General features: G+C 33.1%; 1 protein-coding gene across 10 annotated transcripts in view; it reads right to left on the bottom strand.

The window, feature by feature from the left end:
* LOC144850041 (uncharacterized) overlaps positions 1–17,340 on the bottom strand; it is a 131,538-nt gene that overhangs the window by 73,238 nt on the left and 40,960 nt on the right. For 9 of the 10 annotated variants that reach the window (XM_078707206.1, XM_078707212.1, XM_078707208.1 and 6 more), the window contains exons 12-30: positions 10,396–10,521; positions 9,898–10,020; positions 9,359–9,475; positions 9,092–9,208; positions 8,619–8,822; positions 7,760–7,891; positions 7,096–7,230; positions 5,455–5,676; positions 4,956–5,051; positions 4,606–4,728; positions 4,241–4,333; positions 3,992–4,117; positions 3,206–3,298; positions 2,546–2,659; positions 2,010–2,132; positions 1,700–1,795; positions 1,391–1,489; positions 931–1,023; positions 175–267 (exon numbers count right to left, since the gene is read on the bottom strand). In XM_078707206.1, the coding sequence (XP_078563332.1) occupies positions 175–267; positions 931–1,023; positions 1,391–1,489; positions 1,700–1,795; positions 2,010–2,132; positions 2,546–2,659; positions 3,206–3,298; positions 3,992–4,117; positions 4,241–4,333; positions 4,606–4,728; positions 4,956–5,051; positions 5,455–5,676; positions 7,096–7,230; positions 7,760–7,891; positions 8,619–8,822; positions 9,092–9,208; positions 9,359–9,475; positions 9,898–10,020; positions 10,396–10,521 (2,325 nt within the window). Of the gene's footprint in view, positions 1–174; positions 268–540; positions 634–930; positions 1,024–1,390; positions 1,490–1,699; positions 1,796–2,009; positions 2,133–2,545; positions 2,660–3,205; positions 3,299–3,991; positions 4,118–4,240; positions 4,334–4,605; positions 4,729–4,955; positions 5,052–5,454; positions 5,677–7,095; positions 7,231–7,759; positions 7,892–8,618; positions 8,823–9,091; positions 9,209–9,358; positions 9,476–9,897; positions 10,021–10,395; positions 10,522–17,340 lie in introns of all 10 variants that reach the window. The other variant, XM_078707207.1, reaches the window with a different exon arrangement.

The following is a 17,340-nucleotide window of genomic DNA, read 5'->3' as shown; positions in this document are numbered from 1 at the left end:
TGATTAAATATAAATTAGATTAAAATATCTATTTTCTTATTACAAATATCAGAACAAGTTAGAGATTACAGTTAACTGTATACAACTTTTTCCACTTTACTATAATAAGTCTATGTCTCCACGTGACCAATAAGATACCAGACGGTTTTGGATTGTTTTTAAACTGTACCTCACCTTCGTCTTCACAAGTTGGTCCTTCAAAACCCTCTTCACAAATGCAAGAACCATTCATACAAGTTGCGTTATTTTGACATGCTGGTAAACAGACTAGAAAATAATACATGCCGGTTGTGTACACAAAATACAACACAGACAACTTCTATTAAAATTAGATTTTTTTTTACATTTTTTTAATTAAAGCTCTGTCTACACTATCAAACTAGTTTGACAAAAAAAGTATATGACATCATCATGTCCATATATGGGCACATTTTTTGTCACATAAACTTTGATAGTGCTAGACAAGCTTAAGTCTCATGCAATCTTGTCTTGTCATGCACATTAGATGCATTTGGTCTCCATGCATCTGCAATAACCTACCCTTTCTTTCGCAAGCTAGGCCACCAAAGCCTTCAGGACAGACACACATACCATTGGTACATGTAGCACCATTCTGGCATTTTGGACTACAAACTTTATAGATAAATATCAATTTCAGAAGAGTGTCAAATTCTATAACATTTTTTGTATAACAATTCTTTATTATACTACAGTATTTTGTTTTGCAATATAACTTTCTAAATAAATAAAACACACCCAAGCAAGCCTGTAGTCAGATGGGTTCTTTTTCCACAAAGAGGGGTAAGAATCACCATAAGCCAAGCATATTTACCACTGCTAGTCTCTGGTTTGAACTTGCAAAAGTTGCAAATAATTCTTGGATGGCATTTCTTTGCATGACTTAGGAATGAGCTAAGACAACATACTTACCGACTTGCTCACAGGTTGGACCTTCAAATCCATAGATACATTGACAAACACCATTGATGCAGAATCCTCCGTTCTGACAACCAGGTTCGCACGCTGAAAAATTAAGGCAAGTATTTGATTGATTATGTTTCACATCCCAAGCATTATTTAGGTTCATCATGAATAGATGGTTTTTGTAAACATTTGTAAAAAGTTTGTATTAAACTAATATTTAATCTGTATATGGTAATCTTTTATTGATCGATCTAACCTTACAGACACCTCAATCTCTGCCTACATTATCAAACTTTATGTGACAAAAAATGTGACGTGCCCATTATATGGACATGATGGTATCATAATTCTACCATATTTGGGCACATCACATCATTTTTTGTCAAACTAGTTTGATAGTGTAGACAGAGCTTAAAGATGACACAGTATAACTGACTATGTTTAGTGGATTGATAATTATACTTACTTCTAACTTCACAGAATGTACCAATATATCCAGTGAGACATTCACATACACCCTTCACACATTGACCGCCATTCATACATTCTGAATTACACTGGCGCTCTAAAATTGAATAGAAAAAAAAACATTTACTGCTATTTAAAAACACAGGAATTCACAGTTTAATAAAGGCACAAGCGCAGCAAAGTATACTAGAAAGTATGCCTGGTAAATTATCACTCTTTTCTATACCAGGCTTACTGCAATATTGTTTTTAAATCATATCTATGGAATTAAATTACACAACAAAAAGAAAATAAAGTTGCAACTTACCAAATTCACAGGAAGGCCCTTCAAAGCCTTGTGGACACTGACAAGCAGAATCTATACAGAGAGCGCCATTCTGACATGGAGGATCGCAGTCAACAGCTGCAATGAAGATTATATAGGATAAAAGATTGTTTTCTTTTGTTTTTATATATTTAGGAAAATTACCAAGGATAATTGGGTGGCAATCCTGGTATCAAACTTTAGTGGTACACATTTAGGCACATGGTGAAGGAGCTGAATTGAAAGCATGAGATTATAACTGACCAGTGGAAATTGGTCAAGAAAAACTAAGTGCTACTCTTGTGTTCTGTACCTCTACAAGTAAATGCATCTTCAGCAATTTGAAATCCTCTCGGACAAATACAGAAAAATCCTCCATCAGTATTCAAACAACCATCTTGACACCTCTGTCCAATTGTCAAGCACTCATCTTCATCTTTAAATTAATAAAAAATAAATTGTTTAATCTACAGAAACCCAATTATTTATTTTCTAATATAGCCTAAAGGAAACCATGGGCCAATGGCTCAACACCGATGTGGGAGCCTATCGACTATTGATACCAATTTACGGTAAATAATTTGATTTGATATATTATTTGCTTATACAATTAATTAAAGTAAAAGTTGGTTATTTTGAGATACAGTTAAACTAGATACACTCCAACAATCTCCTAGATGAGATTAATATACTGTATGTATGTAATTGGGTAAATGAAAATTGTTGTAATATTTATTCCACTGCGTTTTGAGATGGTGTTACTGTATAAAGTACATTATAATTATCCTGATTTTTTTCGCTTCTTTGACTAAATTAACATAAGATTCCAACTAACCACTATGTACTTACCTACACAGTTTGTACCATCATCAGCAAGAAGGAAACCAGTTGGGCAGGTACATTGGTAACTGCCAAATGTGTTGTTACAAGAGAATGCACAATCTGCAGGGCATTCATCAATATCTGTAGTATTTAATAATACAAGTAAAATGGTATATTAGAGGAAAATATACAACCCTTTGGTATATCAACGTGTATAATAAATGCATATTGATATGTTAGGACGCTTGTACAGTATATTTGTTATGCATTTGTACTGTTTCTTAAAGAGCTTAGTAGTCAATAATGAATGCGAAGAATATTTGTTATGTATTTGTAGTGTTTCTTAAAGACCTAAGCAATCAATGTGTATCCATTATGAATATGAAGTATATTTGTTATGTATTTGTAGTGTTTCTTAAAGACCTTAGCAATCAATGTGTATCCATTATGAATATGAAGTATATTTGTTATGTATTTGTAGTGTTTCTTAAAGACCTTAGCAGTCAACGTGTATCCATAATGAATGCAAAGTATATTTGTTATGTATTTGTAGTGTTTCTTAAAGACCTTAGCAGTCAACGTGTATCCATAATGAATGCAAAGTATATTTGTTATGTATTTGTAGTGTATCCATAATGAATATGAAGTATATTTGTATTTGTAGTGATTTGTATTCTATTTACTTACCTAGACTGCAGTCTGAACCAGTAAGACCAGGAGGGCAAATACACTGTCCTCTACTACAGGTTGCTCCGTTCTTGCATGTTGGATTGCACTGAGCTAGAAACAAAAAGCAGAGTTATAATATAGCCAATATTTCCTCTATTTGGCATACTAGGTTTTGAGGGTTCAGGTTGCGACTCCAAAGGATATGGAAATCGGAAAAAAGCCACCCCTGTAAAAAGCCACCACTGTAAAAAGCCACCCAACAATGGACTTTACCATTGTAAAGTGGGAGTGCTGGACAATCAATTTTTATTCAATTGTGTTATTGTGAATAGCAATTTGGGTGTAGGTGTTATTTAGAAACAATATCAAAGCTAATCAAAGGGATGCCTACACTTTTCATGTTACCTCTTCCAAATGCCACTGCCAAAACATCAAACACTTCCTACTTAGTTAAGATTCATAATAAATTTTATGCCATTGTAATGTTATGTTTAAATAAGGCACGTTATCAAAATACAAATCATTTCAAAATGGAGTTCATTACAAATAATAAGGGAGGTCGCAAATTATGCCCAAAACTCTATAAGGATATCTATCTATAGTTGGTAAAGTTTTTGATGTAGCAGTAGCAAATTTTACCATTTCCTGTTTCATGGTAATGTACTGTAGGCACAGTGCATTGAAAGCCCTGCTTATATCCGCTATATATTAATTAAATATCAATTTTTTTTGGCAAATACAATTGCCTCAATTAAGGCCAATGGATCATCAGTATTGTAAACAATATAATACATATAAGCTTACAGAAACAGTTAACTTTGTCATCTGCAAGAGTTTCTCCATACGGACAGGTACATTGGAAACTTCCAAAAGTGTTCAGACATTGATGTGAACAAGGGCTAGATGTACCTGCTGTGCATTCATTGGCATCTAAAATTTTAATAAATGTGAAAACTATCATTAATAGAAATACATAGAAGTTATTCAAATGAAACTCAAACCTGCTTTTGTTTACAAGGTTACGGTTTGGTAAAGAGTAATATAAATATTTACCAAACTGGCAGTAGTTCCCAGTTAGTCCTTCGGGACATGTGCAAGTTCCACCAGAACAATAGCCACCATTCCTACACTCAGGATAACACGGCCCTGTAAAATGTAATCAAATCATTATGAGACAACAACATCAATCAACTACATATCGCATAGAGTAAAGTTAAGCCAGGGAGTTAATTTACAACTCCCTGGTTAAGCCTTTTCTATACTACCAAACTTTATGTGACAAAAAAATGTGCTCATATATGTACATGATGATGTCAAATCACTACCATATTTGGGCATATCACTGCCATATTTGGACACATTAAACTAGTTTGATAGTGTAGACAAAGCTTTACACTTTCAGTATTATTATAACTTACTAGAACAAGTCTTCTTGTCTTCATTTAGAGTTGCTCCTTGTGGACACAGACAAACATGACTACCAAAACGATTATGGCACTGGAATTCACAACCACCATTGTCCACCCAACACTCGTTTACATCTGCAAACAAAATTAAACAGCATTAATTAAAATTGGTTGCTCTTATTTTATAATTATCATGCAAACGTATTGAGCGCATAAGATTTTGTTTTCAATATTTTTTTTAATTCTCTGAATACCACTGGAATTACATACAGTGAACAATTCTAAACCATTCTGAACTAAAACAAAGAATGTATTGTTTGAAGGCTTGTATTATTGTATTAAATAACTCCTTAGTCAGTTACCTTGTTGACAGGTTGGTCCAGTCCATTCAAATAAACAATCACATCTGCCATTTACACATGTACCTCCATTCATACAAGGTGGAACACAACCAATTTCTAAGAAAGTTACAAGGAAAATTTTAAATAAAGGAATAATAAGTTGATTATTTTCTTTATTCTATTGTTTCAAGATAAATTGTTTTAGCTATCAATATATTTGAGTAATTACCACAGCATCTTTGTTTGTATTAATATGAAAATGTAATTAAATTGATTTTAAAAAATAAATTTTGTTTATGTTAATATGGGGAAATCTGACAATAACCACCCATTATGGACTGTACCATTGTTAGAATGTGGAGTGTAATGTTAGGTGTTGGCTTGTTTTTTTTTTATCAATCTTTACAATAGAATGAGGTTACATTTTTTAGTTCCTATTATACGCCTTGCAATTCTTTGTTAATTAAATTCAGTAGGGTGTTTGCAGTATATAATAAAACTGCAAATAAATATGCCCTACCTTTACAAGTTCTTCCATCCGAGTTCAATGTGTATCCCTGTCGACATTGGCACCGGAAACTACCAAAGGTATTGGTGCAGAGGTGCTCACAGTAGTTTGGGTTGCGGACACACTCATCAACATCTAATGAACAAATGTTACCAGTGAGACCATCTGGACACCGACATGACCCAGAGACACAACTTCCACCATTGGAACACGGAGGGTTACATTGTCTTGATCCTGTAAAGAGCAAGTTTAGTTAGAGTAATTAAAACCTTTACTTTCTTTGATTAGAACAAAATTATGTACCCTACAAATTTAAATGACAACAAAGAAATATAGGATCACAGGATAACATAACTTAATTTAAAATAAATTGCAGAATTTCCCAATTGCAGGTTGGAGTGTATGGCTAGACTAGAATTTAATTAAAAGCTTCTTTGGCTACAGGAACAATAGGTAATTCAAACAATACAGTACCATGCCTCTATTCATTAACAGATTAGCTCCTCCTATCTAGATAAACTATCTACTTTGATTGACTGTTCTGATTTATTGTTATTCTTTGTGCTTTACTGTATCTATTTTTTCTTACTGATAACAGATAATGTTAATCTAAACAATAACAAAAGAGGAAAATTATCTAAAAAGTTTTACATACAATAAATATGAAATTTCAGAGTTGAGTCATAAATGTATATTCAATACAATACATTTTTGAACAAATTTAAAATCAAATTATATTCTGTTTATTCAGCTTGGTAATTTAACTTTATTTCTATTAATAATACTGTTTCTTCAGAAACACACAACTTTTCTTATACATTAATCATACGAGTAAATGATATAACACAGTAGTAGTAGATCGAATGATCGGACATTGCTCAGAAGCTCCTAACATGAATCATTACCCACAACACACTGGATCAATATCCCATGGGGCATTGCGTAAAATATACACTACTTATATTTTAATCACATAAGTAAGAATTTGAATGAGTCAAAATTACAGATAAAGGCAGAAATGGTATATATAATAATAATAAAATAAAAAACCTGTTAAACTACTTTGTCGATTACTGATCATATGGTCTAACCTACACTTCTTAAACCATGATCAGTAATCGGCAAACTTTCTAAAGTCCTTGATGCAACTAGGATATGAACACCCTACAGAGTTCTTATTAAACTGATGGATAACCTTAGCTTAGGGAATCACATCAATCTCAGTTGTATATTTATAATTCACTTTGATATGTGACAACAACCTGCATTCTGTAAATGCAATGCTTGATAGTATAATGAACGAATTCAGAGATCGCTCAAGTTGATACATAAAAAAGATCCTTTCGAAGACACATGTACATTTTCTTTGTACATGAATAGTCTAAAGATGACATACATACATTACATACTGTCTGAGTTTTCTTTTTCAGAGAAAATATGCTGTAAATGTCTTCTGGGGAGTAACTCAGACATATTAAAGCTATTAAGAACGTCCTATATGTAGGATTTCTTACAAAAATAAAGGTTTTTAAATTTTATGTTGACTTCAATCTGTTTATGTAATAAACGTAAGTAAATTAAAACCTAATATAAACTATACAAATATATGCATCCATAATATATATATACCATTCATGTGTCCCGTAGACTTACCTCTCTCACACTGCCTGCCTTTGAATCCCCTAGGACAAACACACTGGGTAAGCATACAATAGCGCCCTCCTGCACATTGGCTGTGGTAAATACATGTCCCTCCATTAAGACATGGTTGGCGACAGACAGGTCCAGCTAAAAGGAAATAAAGATTTATTTCAACATTTTTATATCATAACGATGTATAAAATTGGAAAAACAAAAAATATTGTATTGTCTATATAGGGAATCACAAGAGATATATAACTGTATTAAATAGTTGTGATATTCTATACACATAGATTAATATAACACATTGCGGGTATAAGACAGGGTACAGACCTTGAGTTAAAATCCCTGGTGGAGTGTAATTATGGCACTATAAAAGATATGCTTCAATAGAATTAAATAACCTAAAGTGAACTTTATAACATTGCTGATTTTATTTAACATATTTTTAATTTTGGCCCAATTTGTGGTCATAAAAAAGTGATATCTACTATAAAAAGCACACATCAAAGATAAACCCATATGCAAATGGCAGTTTATCACACATGTTAACTGCAAAATGTCTCATCTGAAGGTTGAGATAAAGAAAGTACAAGAATCAATGCCTTACAGCCAAGCATGTTTCAATTTATTTCATTCATTTCCCACGTACACAAAAAGGCTTAATTTACTGTACCTGATCGGCATGTACGTTTGTCTGGCTGGAGTTTGTATCCGCTTGGGCATGAGCAGTAAAAGCTACCAACGGTGTTGACACATCGATTACTGCACGCTGAGGTAGATGCAGTGTTAGAACACTCATCAATATCTTTACAAAACAAAAAAATACATTTAATAATTATAAAATGATAATTCAACACTTTGATTTGCAAAGACCAACACAGGCTAGGTCAACCAGTATGTCTACTGTTATTGAATGGACATAGAAATCATCAGAGGTGAGGAGCAAGGACACACGTCCTAATATCTCCACATACGCACAATGAACTAACATGACATAGTTTGGTTGTCAGTTGTTGCAATGCTACCTATTGTATCATTGTGTCTTGTATAATGCCAACTTTAACATTTTGCAAGTGGATTGAAAAATGTCCATAAATAATAAAACCAACTAATAATAGGGGAATGACCTGTGTGGCCTACAGAGTTGAAATTGTGAGCAGGTGTGGATTAAGCTAAACCATGATGTCTTTTCTGCCAAATACGTCAGTCATTTTTCGCCTGTTAACAATGACACAGCTTAAATGAAGACTCCTTAAGATACTAATTTTTACACATTATGTGTTCTGAAAGCACACATAATCCAAATATGTACACTCAACACCACACTTATCGAGTAAAGTGGCTGAGCGATTAGGGCAGGGCAAATTAGTTTGATAAATAAAGTATGATGTACCCAAATATGATAGTGATGTGCCCAAATATGGTAGTGATATGACATCATCATGACCATATATGGGCACCTCACATTTTTTTGTCACATAAAGTTTGAACGTGTAGACAGAGCTTTATATTGTACACTTCTAAAGACTCACCAACACATCTGTCATTATCATCTTTGGTAAATCCTGTAGCACACTGTTGCTGGTTACAATTAGTACAACTAGATAGCGGGATGCAACGGCGTCGATCGTAATACAACCGATAGTTGGGACGACATGTACAGTAGTAGCTGCCAAGAGTGTTACGACATTCATGTTGGCATCCTCCCTTGGACACGGATAAACATTCATTTATGTCTGGAAAAAAATACTTTGAATGTTAAGTTTTGTTTTGTTATATTATATTTTGAAACAAATTGAGAAAAATACTGACAGTTTGGATGCCAAAGAAAGCAAAAGAAGCAGTGGATAAAATCCAACAATTTTGGGGATAAGTCAACTGGTATCAGAGAGAAGGAGATTATTGAGACCTCTAGAAGCGATATGGCTTTTATTCAGCACGAATGTGGCTGACTATGATGATGTAGTACTGTACTATGTAAATAGTATTGTAATTAATGTTGTACCTCTACAGTTTCTACCACCAGCTTCAAGCTGGTAGCCTGACCGGCAGAGACAGCGGTATCCGTTGGCAGTGTCTGTACAATGGTGATCACATATATCAGGAGTACAGTGTTTGGTACCTATACAATTAAATAAAACAATTATGTCTTGTTGATTAGTAATACTGTAATAATTTAGTATTGTAATTTAATCTAACATATAATGCTATCAAGTTACCTATACTCATAGTTTAATCATAATCACATAAAACATTTTTTTGTGGTTCTTACGTTGGCATCTTGTTCTACTTCCAGTGACAAAGCCCCCTTCACATGAACACTGATAGCTTCCAATCGTGTTTTGACATTCGCCCTCACATTCATGAATTCCTTCGCATTCATCAATATCTGAAAAAAACAATCATACATGTTTGTCCCACATCTTTGAATTGGTTAGTTTGAGTCAGATTTGTAATACAAGAAAATAAGAAAAAAGTCTAGGCCTATTCTACTTTAATGAGATTCCTACTGTATTATGACTCTACAGGTAGGTATATCACCCCGGTGGGGTGGGGGGGGGGGGGGTGTGGGTGGGGTCACTTTAAATATTTCCATACGGGGAGGTGCCGCATTTATGGGGTATATTTTCGTGGGCTTGGCAGAACAAGTGTGGGAAAATATGGGGAGGTACAGCATATACTTGGGTATCTAACTCACAGACTACCAACACCACTGTTGGTTTGTGTAATTGTTATTAAGCAAACCATGGAGAAATAAGTTGAGATAATTCTCCATGAAGTAATGAACAGTTTGGACAACAATGGACTTACCATTACACATCTTGCGATCAGCGGCCAATCTCATTCCGGTAGGACAAAGACATTCATATGACCCACGAGTATTCTTACATTGGTAATGACATAGTCCTGGCATTTCTCTACATTCATCAACATCTGCAAACAAATTAAATCCAATCAAATGATAAATGTACTTTATAATTCTTCTGTATACTGGATGGCCTACAGTAGAGTGCTCACTAGCTAAACCCCTGAGCTTAACGGGCCACAGAGCATGAAGAACCTCAATGTAACTACCCAGTGTTGGATGGCCCCTTATGAATGCTAAACCAGAGGCCTTTCCCCCCTGTGTTATGCCACTGCAAGAGAGCCCATGATCTGCATACTGGGATACCATCCCTTACTATTTTCTAATAGTGTATCAAGTACATTATAATTTGTGCAATGTACAGTATGTACATGGTAAGAACGGCTTTACGTCCAGTCAAAAGGATAATATACATTTACTAAACAAATTGTACAAAGACCTACCTAAGCAATTGCGCTTGTTTGAGTGTAGTCTATAGCCATCTGGGCACTGGCAATGAAAGGAACCGTCCATGTTTTTGCATCCCATTTCACATACTTGCTGCCCATATGCACTGCATTCATTTACATCTAAAACAAAAATATATTTTAACTTGAAAATTTGAATTCGGAACCAGTCACACTAAGTGAGATTTTCCCTTATACATAAAGTATTTCACTTAACTTAATAAATATTTAAGTATTTCCCTTAAATTGTAATCACTTAGATAAGGGTATGTTTCCCTTACTCTAAGTGTGAATGGTGAATACGGCCAAAGGCACCTAAATATTGAGGTATTCCTTATTATTAAACTTCATTTAATATAACAATTTGTCAGGATATATTAGTATATATTCTTAATTATTCCCGTATTGTATATTTAAGCAGAATGTCTCTGATACTAAATACCAATTGTAGAAATTTACAAGAAACTCTTAAAAAGAATTCGTAAATCATACAGTATATATATGGCATTATTTTTGTACACAGAAACAATGGAAATTGCTAGATACTAATATAAAAACTTTCAGAGTGACTAGACTCTTAAATGATTATAATATCTATAATGATCCATAAATGAAGGACAGAAGCCATTTCATCAGTCTAAGTTTGTCTATGGAAACAACGAATATTATATAAAATGCCAACATTCATAGAACATTACTCATACAAATGGTAATTGATGATTGTGGTGTGGTTAATAAAGTTAGAATTTAGCATCCTTATCACATAGATCAATGAATATAGCTTTAAATAAATGATGACACATAACAGTCTCTTAGAAACTAATTTTAATGACCAGAAATAATTTTGCCACTGTTTGTCAGCAGACAGATACTGCATATTAGACTTATGAAAAGTTTTGTCAAAATTTGACAATAATCTTAACTTTAAATAGCTTTAAATAAATGATGAGACATAACAGTCTCTTAGAAACTAATTTTAACGACCAGAAATAATTTTGCCACTGTTTGTCAGCAGACAGATACTGAACATTAGATTTAGGAAAAGTTTTGTAAAAATTTGACATTAATCTTAACTGATTTTAATTCATACATTTACTGCTTGAAAATATAAAATAATGAGAAAGGTGGTGTGTAAATTTACTTTATTCATAAGATTTAGAACAGAATGATATGCATAACGTTTTATAATGTTGACAAAATACAATTACTGTAGCCATTGGTTTTATTGTATGAATCACTAAAAAATAGATCTGGCAAATGTTTAAGCCTGTTTTCCAGTCAACGTTGAGTTGCGGCGAGTTGCATTGATTTGACCGGATTCATCGATTTTAGATGAAATGGGGATAAAAATCAATTTTAAAAATCTTTAAAATCTGCAAAAAGTTGAACTCAGTTACGTGGTCGGCATTGGTTTTGCAACACTTCAAGTCTGCATGTCCCAGTAACGCTCAAAAGAACCAAGAAAACAAAAACGATCACGTAAAAATGTGCAAACTTTATTGGTCCAACTCGATTATTGTTATTTATTTTCAACTTTAACGATTTGAAAATTCAAATCAACTCACTGTAACATTGACAGGAAAGAAGACGTTGGGAAAATGTTTATTAATGCAGTTTGTTGTGAACCACCAATTAGAAAAATCATAAAAATGACTGAGTTTTGAAAAAAAAAAATTGTTGAATAATTACAAAATTCGCAAATGTACATAAATAAGTAAAAATCACTAGCTTTTTAAATCCATTCTTGGAAATTCTATGAAAAAAAAAGTTGGCAAGACAATGAAAAAAATCATGCTTAATTTAGCAATCTTTTAAAATGTGGTTAGTGATTGAAATATGTCAGTGAGTTAGGTTTCCTGTGGGAATAATGAGTGGTACAGCGTGTTCCCTACCTGACATTGCAAGGGGAAACACACATGACCACATCCCTAAGGATATTAACATAGCTATGATGCCGATACATTAGCACACAATTGTGAATAAAAACGATTGTTTAATGATTGGTTTAAATGTTGTAAATTATCAGTATAAAGCCAATCTTCCACTAGGCGAATTTGTTCGCGTGAAGCAAAAGCGTCAGCTTATACAGTACATGCATACTCATGTGTTTCAATCTTCCAAATCCTTCTCTACGCATGTGTATAAGCCGAGGCTTTCAATTTATTTACCTAGTGGAAATTTGGCTTAACGACAAAGTTTTTTTGTAAGTTAAGTTCGCACTCCACATTTCAATTTTGTGTAGCCCTGTAGTTTAAAAAGACTTAACCTACTAGGGGATCGGGGAATGTATCTTCACCCTCTCCACTTCCCCCAACATATTTTCTACTGAAAAGTGAACATTTTTGCAAAAAAGTATGGATTTCTTGCCACTTACACACTCTGCTGTAATTAAAAAAATTAATTAGAATATTAAAACAGATTTTTTTCCATACTCTAGCTTTCTACTTTTCAAACCGTATCTGCGCCATAAATTAAACCTAAACTTATATTTTATAACATCATCAACATAACTGCCTCCGGAATGAAAACACCGGTATTATGAACGGAACCTAGAATGTTTGGCTAGTTAACACGATGATCTTATTTCATAATACTCTTGTAAACCTTGGAGGAAAGTGAAAGAGAAAGTTTACATTACAAGTTAAACGGTAACATGAAACACACTCGCAGTATAAAAGTTCATCAAACAGATGGTAAAGATACTTTCAGTAAAAATAGAAATCTTAAAAGTTGAAATAGGTTTTGAAAATCCTAAAAAAAAAGAAACACCTGTATTTGAGGTCTTAGAAAGACCGCACATTGGAAACACCGGTGGTGTTTCAGATTTGTCAATGGTTACTCATAAATTCTTGTATATTATTTTGTTTTTATGGTTAATTTATGTATAACTAGGTTTCGTCAATAAATAATCTTGGAAAGATCGCATTGGAAACACAGGTGGTGTGTCCGAGGTTTGTAAATGGTTACTCATAAATTCTTTTATATTATTTTGTTTTAATGTTTAATTTACATAACTAGCTTTCATGAATAATCATTGAAATGCTGCATTGGGGACACGGGTTGTGTGTAAATGGTTACTCATAAATTCTTCTATATTAATTTTTTTTATGTTTAATTTACTTATACTAGCTTTCATATATAAATAATTTATTAATCTAGTGTAAGAGGATAGATGACTAAAATTGTAAAAATCATATGTTATCATTTTATATGTGGTAATATTATATAATTTGATGTTTATAACACCGATACCGAAATACCTACAGTAAGTACATAAAAATGTTCTCAGAAATTAATGTATGAGTGTATGGCCATGAACAAAACTACATTTGATATCAGCACCTGCTATAATTCAACCCACTCTTTCCTGCTATTCTATTCTATATCAATATAAAAATGTATTTTTAAACATTGTTTTAAAAAGTAGTTTTCAAAAAATAGTAAAAAAATAATTGGGGAACGAAAAAGGAGATCAAAGCTATTCGCTAATGAAATTGGAGTTTTTACATAATTGCAGGCACATTTTCTAGCTGTTTGTAAACATTTTGATGGCAGTTTTTGCATAATTAAAAACATAGAATTCATCTTGGACCACATAATAGTTACATATTTTACATATTTAAATACATATTTTAAAAATTGTTAAAGAAAGAAAACGATAGTTCCTTGACATTGTAATATTTAATTGCAAAATTAGGAAGATTATATGTACTACGGAGATAAAACGGGTCAATCACCTCAACCCAAAATTACATCTTTCAATTGCTTTATACTTCAATGGGTGATTTGAAAATGAATTAATGATTGATAGGTTGACTGACTGACTGAATCTATTAAATAATTTCTTATAAAAGATTGTCAAACATCCAAATATGTGTCATTAGTAGCCTATTTTACATTTAAGAGCATGTGTAGTGTACTGTGGATTCTTATGTAGTTGTGGACTTCCAAAATCACCAGTATTCTAATTAGTTATCCGCTTGGTATACCAAGCGGATAACTCCTTGTAATTGTATGAGATCAATATTTTTGGTTATCCGCAACCGTAAGGTTTTGCGGATAACCCTTGTTATTGTAAATATCTTTTTTTTTTTTCATCTTCTTTGTTCTTCTTTCTTTCCCGGAATTTTGTTGCACGCATATCTGTCATCCTTGTCAACATAAGATTGTATAACTTTGTCATAAGATTGACCTGTAGCTGTAGATGTGCAGGAAACTTTGTTATATGACGTTAGAGTCGCGTAGCGCAAGTTACGAGCGATTTTATGAATTTCAATGATTGGTCATAGATTATAAACCAAAAGTCATTTTGTATTGACACTTGGTGAAAATTTAAGTCATATCAAGGGCAAACTTTCTATGGATTAAAAATGGCATGTTTCACAAGAAGTTACGCGCGCACGCGCATTTAAAATTTCAAAATGCGCAAAATTATTTTCTAATCAACTTTCTACACTGATCATGACATTTTAAGCATGTCAAAAATTCCTACGCGCGCGAAAAAATGTACGCGTAAGGTGCGCACGGAGCATGAAAATCATGTGTTTTTCTCTTGAATTATGATTTTACAGCCTTACCTAGTCATTTTAAAAAAGATTGACATCATTTCAAATTAAAATGACGTCATACGAACACGTTGATTTAGACCATTTGCGCGCATTTTAGTTGAAAAAGTGACAAAATATTGTCAAAATTATGTCTATTTTGAATCTATTATAGCTCTTCAGGATCATCCATGACCCCCGATTTTTTTAATTTAATATGTAAGCAGATATGTTGTAGATATGAATTCATGCAGAATCTTTACCCCTCGGATGTTATGACGTCATCGTATGGCCACACGAATGTAAAATATAGGATTTTTTACTCTTTCGTTATTGCTCATCACATTAAATAGAGCGCATCTCGCTTATACGTATTCCATTTCCTCCGATATTTTAATACTGTCTAGGTCAATCAACTATCTTTTGTATGAGTTAAAAATATTTTAATTTTTATAACGTCATCATGTCTAAAAATGTAAATAACGTGGGTCACTTAATTTCATCTTTACAGTAAATTTCAATCTGTTATAGCTCGTCAGAATAAAAAGTGATAATCATGATTAAAACGTTTTCTGAAAGCTATTGGATTGTAGATACGAATTCATGTGAATATTTTACCAATCAGATGTCATGACGACGTTATAAGGCCAGTTGAATTCAAAAAGTCATATTTTCATCTCGCGTAAAAGTTCATTGCGTTTAAACGAGAGCGCATCTCACTTTTACGTGCCCAAAATTCTTCAAATTTGTATTAATGTAATTAATTAGATAATTATCTTCTAAAATTGTTATTTTATATGTTAATTTGATGATGTCATCGTGTTAATAATTGGATTTAAAAGATGGGTAATTTCGTCTATGCTACACTGTATATAACATATACAGTGTATTCTGTAAATACTGACGACGACTAAAACAATGACAATCAGCTAAATGTTAGTGATTTTATTTCATCTCTGGCTTGTTACATTTTTCATGCCACATTACCGGACTTCCCCCTCCTCTCGCAATGAATGACAGTACAGATCTTCCCTATCTAGGCTCGTGTATGTAGCATACTACGTTATTCACAAATTACCCACGCATAGCAGTGTTGCTAGAGCCATCACAGATTACCTCTAATAGATCAATCATTCATACATGAATTCAAAAATTCATCGACAAACGAAATATAGCCTATATTCATTCCTTTTAAATATTAGGCATATTGCCAAGGCTAATAATCGATTTGTCCATAATTATTGCGTTTTGCCGGGGGTTTTCCATAATCTAAGGCCAATTTTTAGGCCAAATCATAATTGTGCATATTCTGTATTTCCGATGCGTGTAGTACCCTATTTATCTTCATTTCCGTACGTTCGTAAATATTAGGCCGAATTTCCGTAGTAATTTATAGACGTTCCGAAATTTGAACCGTGTTATACCGGTAGCAGAGCAAAGTTTGCTTCTTTCTGCAAATGTCCTATCATTCTTTTCTATGTTTTATTTGGAGTGTGGTTTAAAACAACACTTTTGTAAAGTTTATAGTGGATAAATAAAAATGAATGTTTGGAAATGGTGGTTTTAACATCTGACTTTATTTAGCATTTTTAAATGAATTAAAATTCCAAATTATACAATTTAACCTTTTGCTCAATATATTTATAGCAACAGCTTCATATTTTTGGTATAACTTTTTAAAATTATTAATTGATAATTAATTTACATTAATTGAGTACAGTTATTAGAATGTATTACCGTACCAAAAGTACCTTCATCGGGGACCTCCCCGTGACGTTCGCATTAAACGAAAAAAAAATTATCATGAATTTTACGTGCGAGAGTACCATTTGCGGCCATCTAGGGGTGTCATTTAACAATTTTCTTGCTCAAATACTCAGTGTCTACAGCCCTGGAGTCTTTGGGCAACCCTCTTAAAATAGTCCTGCGACCGCCCCTGATAGCTCTATCTATATTTATTTACAGCAATTTGTTGAGGAAACTAAATATATCAATGTAAATAGGTGGTATTGATACAGTTGAGTAGGCCTACGTATCGGCTGGTGGTCTAGAAAAAAATAATCGAATGCTATAGGTGTAAACTACAGTACATGATACCATAGATATTATAGTGTAATATATTAAATTCACTATAATCCACTATACTTCATAGCCACACATACATATTGTAGGTAACCGCAGCGTTCCATTTTTTGATGTACGTCGGAAGGCTATATATGCATGCTGACTGCCAGTGATCGAAACAATAGGTACGCGGTTGTCTAGCGGTGTCCTTTGTACGATTCGTTCGTGCCCAAGCTCACGTCAATATTATGTAACATCCTGGTACCAAAAATTCGTATTATTTTTCGGCAACCAATTCATTTGTTTAACAATAAGGTATGAGTTATTCACGAAC

This window comes from Antedon bifida, chromosome 8, assembly GCF_963402885.1.
Source record: "Antedon bifida chromosome 8, ecAntBifi1.1, whole genome shotgun sequence".
Taxonomy (NCBI): Eukaryota; Metazoa; Echinodermata; class Crinoidea; order Comatulida; family Antedonidae; genus Antedon; species Antedon bifida.
The sequence above is the reverse complement of the archived record's forward strand: the minus strand, read 5'-3'. Positions and strand labels throughout refer to the sequence as shown.